The sequence below is a fragment of the Strigops habroptila genome, chromosome 20 (assembly GCF_004027225.2).
Source record: "Strigops habroptila isolate Jane chromosome 20, bStrHab1.2.pri, whole genome shotgun sequence".
Taxonomy (NCBI): Eukaryota; Metazoa; Chordata; class Aves; order Psittaciformes; family Psittacidae; genus Strigops; species Strigops habroptila.
The window spans coordinates 1,946,008-1,959,299 of record NC_044296.2 but is presented as its reverse complement, the minus strand read 5'-3'; the positions used below and the strand labels follow the sequence as shown (position 1 = coordinate 1,959,299).

At 49.9% G+C, this 13,292-nt stretch overlaps 2 protein-coding genes across 2 annotated transcripts in view; one reads left to right on the top strand and one right to left on the bottom strand.

Annotated features, from left to right (window-relative positions):
* Positions 1 to 9,418, bottom strand: part of DAZAP1 (DAZ associated protein 1) — a 25,840-nt gene extending 16,422 nt beyond the window's left edge. Inside the window, 6 exon segments of the mRNA XM_030509147.1 lie at positions 196 to 244; positions 2,106 to 2,216; positions 2,841 to 2,906; positions 3,196 to 3,362; positions 3,796 to 3,836; positions 9,265 to 9,418. Of these exon segments, the coding sequence (XP_030365007.1) occupies positions 196 to 244; positions 2,106 to 2,216; positions 2,841 to 2,906; positions 3,196 to 3,362; positions 3,796 to 3,836; positions 9,265 to 9,296 (466 nt within the window). The 5' untranslated portion in view covers positions 9,297 to 9,418.
* GAMT (guanidinoacetate N-methyltransferase) lies at positions 9,076 to 13,292 on the top strand. The gene is made up of 7 exons (XM_030509148.1): positions 9,076 to 9,201; positions 10,140 to 10,394; positions 10,977 to 11,122; positions 11,202 to 11,265; positions 12,180 to 12,247; positions 12,594 to 12,704; positions 13,057 to 13,292. The coding sequence occupies exons 2-7, from the start codon at positions 10,211 to 10,213 to the stop codon at positions 13,195 to 13,197; spliced, it is 714 nt and encodes a 237-aa protein (XP_030365008.1). The 5' UTR covers positions 9,076 to 9,201; positions 10,140 to 10,210; the 3' UTR covers positions 13,198 to 13,292.

The following is a 13,292-nucleotide window of genomic DNA, read 5'->3' as shown; positions in this document are numbered from 1 at the left end:
AAATGCACAGATACCAACTAAGCTGTAGATGAAGAGTTTAGACTTGAAGTGATATTTGCCCAGTGAAGTATTCTTTTTCCTGAGGCAACGTAGGAAAAAAAAAAATGCTACCTTTTCTGATGGTGTGAAATAGTTTGCCATCTGACTATAGGAGAGTATGAAGAAATTTCAAGGACAAACTAGATCAGCCTTTACCTCGGGGCCTCTGTTTCTCTGCGTCATAGATCATTACAACTTCAGTGACCTGGAAGAGAGAAGGGAAATTCTACTAACTGTGCTACCAGGGGAGTGTTATAAACAGTTACCACAGGCTGCTTTCCCGCCCTCTATGCACAAAGCACAATTAAATGCTCGATGTAGCCATCCATACCAGGCTGTCCCAGCACAGTGCAGACAAATGGGGAATGCTGCTCTTGATGTGATTTTAAGAAAAGCCTGAGTTCATCTGTTCCAGAAAGCTGCTGATACACTGTGGCTTTTTAAGGTCTCATCACACTTAAGACTTTAATCTGCCATTAAGGTCTCCACACTGTTTATACCCACACTACGGCCTATAAAACCCCCCCACAGGTTTCTGGTTTTATTCATCAGTGTAGCGCCTTAAAAGATTACTTTGTCCATTGTTTAACATTTTCACTCTCACCATGAAAAGCAGCTTTAACTCCAGACACATTTAAGAATCTGCACAGCTTCTCTGATTTAGTTACTTGAATATCAATGTGGCACAGAGTAACAGTATAAACTGATGCTTTAAATAGCATTACAACCCCCCCCCAAAAAAAATTATGGATGATCAGTATCAGTGTGATTTTAACTTAGGAAAAAAACCCAAACAACTCTGTGGCCACCAAACATGTAAGAGCCTCTAATTCTGCAAAGATAACTCTTAAGAACACTACACAGAGTCTCCAGTTTCTACACTACTGTTAAAAGTTCTACTACTTACTTTCAAAGGCACTTACACTTAATGGCTGTTGCCTTCTACATTTGGTGGAACATAACCCTGTATCTCCCAAGCCATCCAGAGGTCAGAATTGGAAAGCCAAAAGTCTGTGAGGAAGAGCCTTTAGAAATTATGCTCCACAGCTGTGGAACATGCTCCCCCATTTTGAATTATGAGTTTACTGCAGCCTTTCAAACTAAAGAAACAGTTGTTAGCCATTGCCCTGGATTTTTCTTTTTTAAATGATCTTAAATCAAATTTTCAATACAATACTGTTGATAAACTGAGCCACTTGAGAAAGAACCAATAAATCCTTTGCTGCCACTAAGAAGAGATCTTGGAGAAAGGCGATTAAAAAGAAGTATCAAGAGAATACATTAAACGCCACTCGAAGATGGCAAGTTCACGTTCACTGGCAGAGTCTTGAATTTAACTCAGGCAATCTTTAAGTTTCTAAAACTTACTCACAACAGAACTTAGTAATTTAGTTCAATAGTTTACCATCTTAAGGGGCAGTGAGAGTTGGGATACATAGGAATTAAATAGGAAAAAAAAAAAAAAAAAAATCAGAATATAATAGTCATTCCAATCTGAGGTTAGCAACTGAATTAAAACCAAGTGCATAACATGAGTGGTAGTTTGTCTTGTCTCTAGAATGGAGGTTCTGGACAACAGAACTCAGCTGTTTTCAGGTGATGATTTAAAAGCAACTGCTGTTACCAAAACACTCGCAGGAGACTGCAAAATTTAACCTACCCGTACATGTAATCAGAGAAGGATCTTAGACAAACTCAATGAAGTACTTGCTGTGCCTCCTCCCTCCCCCCAATTTAATCATTAGGCCTCAAGTTATCAATTGAAAAGAGATAAAAATCTTAAGCCAACTTAACTCAGTTTTTGCAAGGGAATGAAATAAAGCATCAGGTAGGCTTAAATAAGAGACAGAAGCAGCAGAGGAAGTACATGTCAGCGTAATAGATTTTGGCAAACGGCAAGTTACATTTCCAGATGATGAACATTTACAAATGCTTCAGTATGGCCCTACAGCAGTTTGTATAAATTAACCCAAAATTCAACAACTTGATGAAAACTGAGAAAAAGCAGTGGGGAGGGAAAGGATCTTGCAACCGATTGAGAAGCACCATCATGCTGAATGACTCACCACTCCGAATTTCTTGAAGTATTCCCTGAGCTCTGTCTCGCCACAGTTATGAGGAATCCCACCAACAAAAATTTTATTTGATTTATTGTTATCGCTCCTGGATCCTTTCTGCTAAATCAAGGAGGAAAAAAAAAAAATCAGTCAGGACAATAAAGTTGGCTACTTCTAGCATTTTATAGTTAAACATGAACTTGCAGGTTGAGGGGAAGCCATCTCCAGGCTTGAAGTCTCTTAGTCATTAAAGTGAAGCAACTGCATGTTCAGCGCTCAGATGTTTAATGTTTGCAGCTATAACCCAGTCTCTGTTCTTCAGAAGATCAGAAAACCAGGGACTGTGTTCTGAGGCCATCTACTCATTTTCTAATGAATCATATAAACCTGTAGGGTGTGAAGTAGGCTGGAAAAAGAGCATCAGTCCTGCGAGTGCACTTCCAGACACTTGTTTCAAGATTTGAAGAACTCATCTAAAAGCACTGCTAAGAGCTTAAGAAAATACCACACCCAGACCAAGTCTGACGCAAACACACGATGTTCATTAACACTTTGCTGTTCTTGGAGTCCTACCAAGGAAGTCTAAGTAAAAGACATTTTTCAGAAATCAAATTTATACTCGAGGTCTGCATACTGACTCCTGATTTTAAAACATGGATATAATCCAAGTGAACTCAATTTAACTGCTAGAAGGTAAGCCAAAGCTTGGAAAAGAGGCAGGATACACCAAGTATCTTTCCTTACCCATCCTTCCTTCGGCCGTGTCCTTTCTGGTTGCATCCCCCTAGGTGTACATGGCTTTGGATCAATCTGGAAGAAGTTCCAGTTTGGTCAGATCTCAGCGTGCAGAGTACTGTTCTAAAAGTTACATTCAGGGCAGCTGAACACAGCACTGCTGAAATCCAGCTCCTCAGATCAAAGCTCTCAATACATTGCTTCTACAATGTGACACAAATCATTGAGTTAAAGCTATCTTACAATAAACAAACCCAACAACCAGGTAACTTGTACACTATCTGCAACCAAGCCACCAGAACTTAAACCAGATCTTTGAAGCAGTGTGGAGCAGAAACAAACCCAGAACACAAAAGCAACTTACGTTTCGGCCATCTAACGTGTGAGGTCTACTGGCCAGTACTGTTCCCACACAGTTGGGATCTTTGAATTTGACAAATCCAAATCCTCTAGACTGGTTTGTTGTTTTGTCTTTCATTATGACACAGTCTACAACTTCTCCATACTGGGAGAAGTAGCTACGAAGAGTTTCTGTTAAAACAAAAGCATATATTAAACAGAACCAGATATTAACTTTAAGCAGGCTGTGTTTGCAGTTATGAGACAAGAGATAAGCAAATGGCTAAACAAATTCAAACTCATCTTCTGAAAAGGTTTAGATTTTACTTCCTCTAAACAAATGGTATCTAACGATTTCCACTCATGCAAAAGGAAAGTAGTGTCGTAGCAAAGCAATGATAAAAAATTGTCGTTTTCTGAGCTAACAAAACTTCAGATCCAAACACTGACAGAAAATATAAACCCCAAAGTGATTAACATCCATCTGAACTCTCTGCAGAAAATTGTATTAACAGAAGAGAGCGGGAGAATCTCATCGAAATCTTACCACAGTCTTGTCTTTAAAAAGCTACATCTCTACACGTTATTTTGCTGACTCAACCAGTGTAGAATATCCATCACTTACCTTGTGTTGTACTCCAGTCCAAGCCACCCACGAACAGTTTTCTGCAAATGAAGCACAGAGCAGTTTTAGGGTGCTACACAACAAATGCTTCACGTTATTCAATGCAGAAGTCAGCTATTCTGATGAGGTCTGGTGGTACCGAGGCCTCCAAAACACACTACAAAACTTGTTCCTCACTAAAATTCACCGTTCTTTGGGACAACTACCTTGTGTTTCATGAAGACCCACATAAAATTGAAGCATCTGGTTTGTGTGCCACAAACATGAACAGAAATTGTAAGCTTATTACAGGAATATGTTTTATTCTTTTACACAAAGAGAATACAAAAAATACCAGTTGCTCCAGACTTCTTATTTGCAGGTACTGGAGAAGGCAGTGGTACTCTGAGAAATCATCACCCAGAAGGAAAAAAAACATAGAACATCACACAAAGTAATTTACCTGCTCTTCTGGGGCAGAAAGGAGTTCCAGCATGGAACACTTCATAGTCCAGAAATGTATGTATAAAGCATCACTGAAACTTGGAAAGTGATCCAAGAACACTGTTCTAAACCTGGTTAACCCTCACCCCCTAATTCAAATGGGATGTTTGGATTCCTGGGTGACAGGCTCTGAGTTACTTACAGAACTTCTCTTAGCACAGCTGCAGTGTAGTTCAAATGTAGTTCAAATTTAAGGATGAAAACAAAATCCAGCACTTCCGAGCTAAAGCAAACTGACCAAAAACCAGGCATCCTACTTTAAATACCCAAGTCCATTCTATTAACAGCTTTAATCCCAGGTTGAGGATCAAGAGGTGTGCCCAGTCTTACATTAGGCCTCCAACTGTGTGAAGAATGGGCTCTCCACAACCATTTCCTGTCTAACACAGAACGCTACCAGAAAGATAAATGACAACCAAAGGTGGGGGGGGAGATTCTACAAAAGCTCACTAGTAACAAGCATTGTAGCAAAAATAACACCAGACTCTGAAGTTTACACACTTAATGTTACCATCTCCTATACTTGTTCTCTGGCTGTGTAACTGGGTAAACCAGAAAGCATGTGAGTGTTTTCCACCATTGGATCAGAAAAACCTTAAGTCAGCCCTCAGGCTTCCTGCCCCTGTGTCCTCCAAGTACTGTCTTGGTAGAGAAAAGTCCTTAAACTGCCGATTAAAACAAACAAAAGGCTTTCATCCACCCCTTTTATGTCCTACTCCCCGCTCACCCTGAAAGACCAGTCAAAATCACTTTTGTCTACCATTTACTTCTTGTCAAATGAAAGCAACAGCAGAACTACCAAGTTCAAGTCTAAAATAGAGGGCAAATTTGTGAGGCAAGTACTAAACTGAGTAGCACTAATTCAGCAATTAGTTGTGAAACCATTTTGCAATCTAATTCGGAGATATCTCCAAATAGATGAGAAAGTCATGACCAACACACAAAATAAACTCCATGCTTAAAACTTAAGACCAATCCAAATCTACTCATCTTCTGAAAAGAGCATCCAAATCTGTACCATTTCATGTCAGAGCACGCCAAAGTACTTGAGTGAATGCACAAGCAGAGCAGAAAGAAGCCAGACTGCCTGCTTTGCAACTCTTTATCAACTGCAGGGTGTGACAGAACTTCCATGCAAAGTAATTTACTCCATAATTAAAGGTTAGTTCAAAGGCATCTCACCACTCAGTAAGAAGGCCCTTTTCAGTAAGAGGCACCAACTCAAAAGCTCTTCTGTTAATAGTTTTATAGGTCTGCACAGACAAGTGCTGGGATAGTTTGGGTTTGGGGGTTGTTTTTTTCAAAGGATGCCCTCTATTTCTCTTATGAGTCCTCAAAAAGAGGAACCATATTCTGCTTTGTCTGCTACCCACCCTCAGACACATCCAAGTACAGCTGCGTCTGAGCTGAGGTTGGGAACAAGAGCACCTTCACTTACACGGGGAAAGCCGAACTTCTAACAAACGTTAAACTTCCCCTCATCTGCTTTCTTCAGGAGCAACCAACTGCAGTAAGAAAAGATCCACCCCCAGTCAGAGCTAGAAGGTCCTGTGTAGCAGGGTGGCTTGCAGGCCAAACCAGCAGTCCCTTTTTGCTTTAATTCATTTCTCTGTGATACAGCACCATTTTGTGACCCCTACGCAACAGCCACCAGTGACTAAACCAATGCCTCAAGAGCGCACATGAAAACAAGGGGTGACTACATTCAGAGTTACACAGTACCTACAAGTCATGAGAGGTGGCAGAAGACCTGTCTTTCAAAAAAAGCCTGCTAGGCACAGATCAAAGCATTTTCTTAAGCAGGCCAGAAAATAACTGAACTGCTAATAGGCAAGGAAAGCAGAGTCTTCACAGTGTTGCCAAAGACAGACAGACCATAATGCACCCAATAACGGCACAAGAAGGACATTTCACCCATTACCCTCCCTGAAAGCTGCCTGGTTCCTACTTGCACATTTCAGGATGCTGAAGTTTTCCTCAAGGACGGAAAGCTCCCCCCATCTCCCTCCACCGGCAGCATGCTCCCTCCTGGTTCAAAGAGCTTGTTCCACATCAGCCAAACTTCACCCAGCAGACGTCACCATGCTCAGACCTCCCAGTACCTTCCACAACTGCCCCTTGACTGCATTTCCTCTCCACGTCCCAGACAAACACACACATCTCTGGGCTCTCTTTTGTGTCATTTTTAGGGAAAGTAAGTTCTATAAGGAAATAACTTTACTTCCTAATAGCAAAAGAAAAGAATAACTGATCTAATGCTATATTCAGAGTAAAGTTTTGATGTAGCCCATGCCTGTGTGTTAGCTATATTTTCTCAACCAACCACATTTTGGGATTGGTTGTTGGTTCTGGGTTTGTTTATTTAGGTTTTTTTGTGCACCCCCACTCCCCCTTAACCAAATTTGATAGTTTGGTATATAAGATCAATCTATGCAAAATCAATCTAAAAATACCAGGTGCATTCTGACAGAGCATCAAGCTGTCTGCAGGGACAGAGGACTCCCTGCAGTTAATGGTCACTGGAACCTTCCAACCCCATTATGAATTATTTGTAGTCACCCTACATACATTTAAACAACCAAAACAAGCTGGGTTGCCTAAGGTCAAATACAGCAGCTGTATGTAAATACAGGGCTTCTATTTATATGCACCCCATAGAATGCCAAAAGGCAGGACTACCCATTCTTCAACTCCTCAGTGGATTGCTTTGAATATGCTGAGCAAATGCATGAGTTAACTAATCTCTGCCTAACACAAAAATCTAGACCCAGTATTATACAGGACAGTTGTGTGAAGTAACATCAGGTTCCCCAAGCTCAGCCCACTCCTAAGGTCTCACATACAGGGCCTCCTGCAAAACTTCTTTTTCAAACAGTTTCTGGGCTAGTAGTTATTAGAATTATGCTACCAGTTTGAGGCTGCTGACATCGCTGTCCTCATAGCTACTTACATCACCTTCAAATACAGACTGTAGCACCAGAAGGATGCTATAGCCCGCCCCCAATGGGATGGAAAGCAGCATCAGCCTGATGAGGACACAAAACAATACGCTGCTTCCCGGAGCAGGTTTGTCTCTCCATTGTGAATGTACAACAGTGTGCACCGTCCACCATCAAGTGGAAGACACCAACGGACTCGGCACACTTGAAGCAGCAGCATCCTGCACAGGGCTCTGGTTGGGAACTCTTCAGAAGTTATAGAACAAACAAGAAGTTTTAACCAAGTTTCACGTGTTCTGCTTCAACTATTTCCTGACTAATTTTTACTTGCTAATTTATTCTTTTCTGTCATTGAAGCAGATAATCCCAGAACTAGTAAGAAAGCATGCAAAGCATGCATTGAAAAAGTGCCTGAAACTCATCAAAAGCACAAACTTTGCCTACGTAAAACAATCCTGCAGTTTGGTTAACATCTATCACAGCTACCTCCTGGAGCAGAAGAATCTCAAGATCAGTGCTTTCTTTCATCTGAAATAGCTCCAAATACTAAACAGAAAAAACTACTCACATCCACACAAGGCCTACAGCCTTGCTAAGAATTTTTTCTTAAAATCTCTACCTAGAAAAGCAGTTAAATTCATAACTTCCTAATAAAAGTTGCATCTCACAACAGCTTTTTCGAAATACAACTTCCTTTGCACAACTGCAGGCAGCTGACTACAACTGCAGTTTGTTCTATGCTTTCACCTTCGTATTTGAGCACTTTTGGGGCGGGAACAAAAAAAAGGAAAATGATCCTTTCTGATTAAAATCCAATCCTTTCAAATCTGATTACAACTCAAAAGGATCAAAATCTAAGTAGCCTGCAACTGGGAATGAGCTCTGTGACAGCTGGGCCTGGTCAGGATGAAAACTGACAGTGTTTCACTGAGAACTTGCAGCCAGTGCTCACCTACAGGTCCAGAAGAGCAGCACATAGGAGTTTGCTCATCAGGTCTCTCATAACGCACCAGGCACAGATGAAGGCCCTGGACCAAATACTGTCAGAGCAAACCCTACATATCTAAACATGCTTCGTGCAGTATGTGTGGTTCATAGCAACATCTTATACTCAATACAGTTATCCTGCCACTCTTATCCCTAAAACTATACCAATTAAGAACATGCAAAGTAAATAAGCAGCTTACTACGCACTGGAGACAGCATGGGAAGCGTCCACTCTAGTTTCAAAGGTGACCAGTTATGACGTGCATATTCTGAGCCAAAACTTGTGGAAGCTAAGCAGCCAATCTTTATTATTATTATTATTGCTATTTTTAGTTCTAACGTGCCAAATCTACAGTCTCATAACTTAAAGGTCACCAGGCTTTAGAATACAGCATTGAAGTAAAATAACGCTAGACACATCGCAGAAGAACTAGGTACGTCAGGCTATCGGTCTGCAGAAGCCACAGAATCTCTGGGAAGCCTCTGAAGAAAACCCGGCGGTTTTCTGCCCGCACCAGCTCGCACAGGACAGGCAGCGGGAAGACTCTGTCAGCGGAGGGGAAGTTTGGAAGGGCAGCTACGCGCAGCGCCGGGGCTCCCCTGCAGCACGGAGCGAGGGGAGGCTGCCGGCGGCCGCCTTTGTCCTGCCGTGTGTCCCCCCCCCACGCAGCGCAGAGCCCAGGTCCCTGCCCTACGGCCCGCCCGGCGCTTGGCCCCTGCGGGCGCACGCGGGGAGCCCCGGCGAGCCACCGGAGCCGCGACCGGCGGGTCCCGCACGCGCTGCCCCCGGTACCGGCGGCGGCGCCGGGCGCGGGAAGCGCCGCGGTGACCTTGGGCCGCGCGCACCTGCCGCCGCAGCCCGGCGCGGGCCGGTCACGTGGGGGGCGCGCTCCCGCCCGCAGGGCCCAGCATGGCGGACGGGCCCGGTGGCGGCGGCCGCCTGTCGCCGCCGGCGGAAGTCCCGGCGCGGCCCCGGCCTCAGGGCGCAATGAAAGGGGTACGGGCCTCCTCGACCCCCAGCCCGCCCCGCCGCCTCCTCCGGCGGCCGCCCCCCCCTCACCCGATCTCGTCGGCGCCTCCCACGCTGTTCATGGCGGCGGCTCCTCGGCGGTATCCGGGGCCGCGCCCGGCTCTTCCCTCCGGCGGCAGCGGCGGCGGCACCAGCGGCAGGTCGCGGGCTGCGGGCGGGCGGTCGCTCCTCGCCGTTTCCCCCGTTCCCCCCCCCCCCCCGCGCGCGCTCCCGAGCTGCGCAACGGCCGCCCCCGGCCCGGCCCCCCCCCGCCGCGCGCTCGCGCTCCCTCAGCGCCGCCAACCGCCGCTGCGCGCGCACCTGCCCTCGCTACGGGGTCTCCGGGGCCGCGCCCAGGGAAGGGCGGGGCGGGGCGGCGCGCGGGGGCCGACGGGAAGGGCAGTCCGCCCCTCAGCACGTGCGGCCGCGGCGCCCCGCGGGGTCCTACTGCCCGGCCCCGCACCGCCCGCACCACACCCCCGGCACCAGCCCTTCCGACCCGCGCGGGGCAGGCCGGCGCCGCCGTGGGGGTCCGGGTCACCCCGCACGGTGCACGGAGGAGCGTGGGGCAGGGCCCCGTGCGCAGCCCGCAGGGAAAAGCCCTTCCTCCGTGTGTCCCGCCGGCTGCACTGATCCAGCCCAGCCCCGTCACGCAGCGGTGCTGGTGCTTCCCGCTCCGGCCATGCACAGTCCAGCGCCAGCAGGAGCGGGGCCCGGCCCCTGCACCCCTCTGCCATCCCACTGCGGCCCCGCTCCGACGTGGGGCACCTGCCCCTGCCCGCCCCACCAGCCGCCTGGCCCCCAGCTCCCGATAAGGGATCCCTTTTCCCCCAGAAGGGCCCCAGCCCGCTGTGCACACTCAGCACTTTCCCAGCCCTGGCTATTTAAAGCCGGCCGGGAGCCAGCGGCCCCTTTCCCTCCCCCAGCACCGCCGAGTCCAGCCAGTGGACTTTCGTCCCCGCAGCGGTAACGTCCCCGCAGCGGTAACGGCACGGCCATGAGCGCCCGGGCAGTGGAGGGACCGATCTTTACAGAGGGCGAGGACTGCCGGGCAGCCTGGCGGGACGCGGTGGCCGGCTACGATGCGCCGGATGCCCACCTGGAGATCCTGGGGAAGCCGGTGATGGAGCGCTGGGAGACCCCGTACATGCACTCGCTGGCGGCCGTGGCCACGTCGAGGGGTAACCGGGGGCTTGGGGCCATGCCATGGGGCGCAGCTCGGGCATGGGCAGCTTCCCTGTGAGTGAACAATGTGGGGGGGATGTTGCTGCCAGGGGACCCCACTGCGTGCACCCCACTTGCCACCAGTGCTCCCCATGCAGTCACAGCAGGAGCAGGGCCATGGTGGCACTTGTACTCTCATGTCAGGGTGACACATTCCCGAATGGGGATGGGTCTGGGGGTGCAGCCACGGCACAGCCCTGCTGTGACCTGCTGCTTTTCGGGCTGTGCTTCTGCTGGTAGAGGGAAGGCTTCGACGAGGGGTTGCTTGTCCCTGCTGCAGCCGCTTAGGGGGTTCAGTGGTGGCAAAGGGCTGCTGCAGGGTGTAGCTGGGGAGGCAGTGGGTGATGTGGGCATGGGGCTGCTCCTGGCTTCTCACCCCAGCGCGGGCAGTACTGTGTCCACTGGGCCTGCGCTGGCCACCCGGTGTCCCTGTGGAGGTACATCCGCCCTAAGCTGGCCTCTTAGAACCATAGAATCATAAAACCAACTAGGTCGGAAAAGATCTTTAAGATCACCAAGTCCAACCATCTTGTCCCCAGGCGGCCGTGTGCTGGAAGTGGGCTTCGGCATGGCCATCGCTGCCACCAAGGTGCAGGAGTTTGACATCGAGGAGCACTGGATCATCGAGTGCAACAAGGGGGTTTTCCGGCGGCTGGAGGAATGGGCCCGGATGCAGCCACACAAGGTCTGGGGGGGCTGTGCCAGCCCGCGGTGCCGGTGGGTGCCAGCCACCGGGGCTCACTGCGCTGCCCTCCCACCTGCAGGTTGTACCCATGAAGGGGCTGTGGGAGGACGTGGCACCGACGCTGCCGGATGGGCACTTCAGTGGTGAGACACCCGCAGCTGAGCCTGTGGGACTGGGGGGGGGTGTCATAGAATCATAGAATAGTTCGGGTTGGAAAGGACCTTAAGCTCATCCAGTTCCAACCCGCTGCCGTAGGCAGGGACGCCTCACACTAGACCATGTCGCTCAAAGCTCTGTCCAGCCCAGCCTTGAACACTGCCAGGGATGGGGCATTCACCACTTCTCTGGGCACCCTGTGCCAGCTCCTCAGCACCCTCACAGTAAAGAACTTCTTCCTTATATCTAACCTGAACTTCCCCTGTTTCAGTTTGAACCCATCACCCCTTGTCCTATCACTACAGTCCCTGATGAAGAGCCCCTCTCCAGCATCCTTGTAGCCCCCTTCACACACTGGAAGCTGCTCTGAGGTCTCCACGCAGCTTCTCTTCTCCAGGCTGAACAGCCCCAATGTTCTCAGCCTGTCTTCATACAGGAGGTGCTCCAGCCCCTCATCATCCTCGTGGCCTCCTCTGGACTTGCTCCAACAGCTCCATCTCCTTCTTATGTTGAGGACACCAGAACTGCACACAGTGCTGCAAGTGGGGTCTCACGAGAGCGGAGTAGAGGGGCAGGATCACCTCCTTGGACCCCACAGCAGAGCCTGGGAGCAGTGAGACAGAGCCCCAAGGCAGAAGGATCCCGGAATGTCACTGCACCGCGGGCAGGGGCAGGCAGGGTGAACACCCGGCCCAGCGCGCTCCCACCATGGGCTGCAGGTGGTGTCCCTGGGGAGCAGCACGTCACTGCCTCGGGGAGGTCAGAGATAGGGAGTGCAAATTTAAATGGGAAAAAGTAATAACAGGCCAGGAAGGGGGAATCTTTTCCCCGGCACATGAGCCCCACCGGCGCCTTGGTGGCCTATCCCAGCTAATGGATGGTGTCCCGTGTTCCCGGGCAGGGATCCTGTATGACACCTACCCACTGTCGGAGGAGACCTGGCACACGCATCAGTTCACGTTCATCAAGGTAACGTGGTGGGGTGCAGCTGCCCTGTGCAAGGAGCCAGAGTCCCCGGCTTGGGGGGGGTTTAGGGGAGATTTGAGAGCTCAGGAGTCAAAGTCAGAGCTGGGTTTTGGTCTGCAGCCCCCTCCCTGCCCTCTGGGAAAACCTCAACATCCCCATAATGTCCCCAGCACGATGGTGGCATTGGCAGCACTTTTGTGGTGGAGCAGCGGGGAGGGTGCAGAGGGCTGGGGCAGTGTCTGGCTCTGCAGGGAGAAGCGGGAGCTTGGAGGGGGGTAAGGTGGGAGCTGGGTGCTGTGTGAGGAGAGGGCCGAGTGCTGAGCCAGCGCTCCCTCCATCCCCGCTGCAGGACCATGCCTTCCGCTTGCTGCAGCCCGGCGGGGTCCTCACCTACTGCAACCTGACTTCCTGGGGGGAGCTCCTGAAGACCAAGTACACCGACATCGAGAAGATGTTTGAGGTGAGCATTGTTCCTTGGGCTGGGGAGGGCCTGGCACCTCCATCCCAACCCAGGGTCCCCAAAGCTGCCCCATCAGGCTGTGCACCTCCTGCGTCCCCGAGCACTTGCCTGACACTGTGGCCATGGAGCAGCACAAGAGCCCTCCAGCTGCTTAGCTCCTCCAGCCGGGGGTTAGCAGGGAACATTGAGGGAAGGTCAGCAGGGTTTTGCCCACAGCAGCCCAAGATGGGGCTCCCTGCACCGGCTGCTTGTACTGTCCTGTATCCACACAGGCTGGGGCTCAGTAGCATCTCCACTTGCATCTGGGCAGCTCAAACCATTGCCTGCTTCTTCCCACCCTCCTCTCCCACAGGAGACCCAGGTAGGGCACCTGTTGGAGGCTGGGTTCAAGAAGGAGAACATCAGCACAACGGTGATGGACCTGGTCTCCCCCAAGGAATGCAGGTATTACTCCTTCCAAAAAATGATCACCCCCACCATTGTCAAGCACTGAGAGTGCCGCCAGTCTGGCACCATCCCTTGGGGCTGCCCTGAAGCCACAGGAAGCAAACACTAAGGAAAGGAGACTGATTATGCACACTTCGAGGA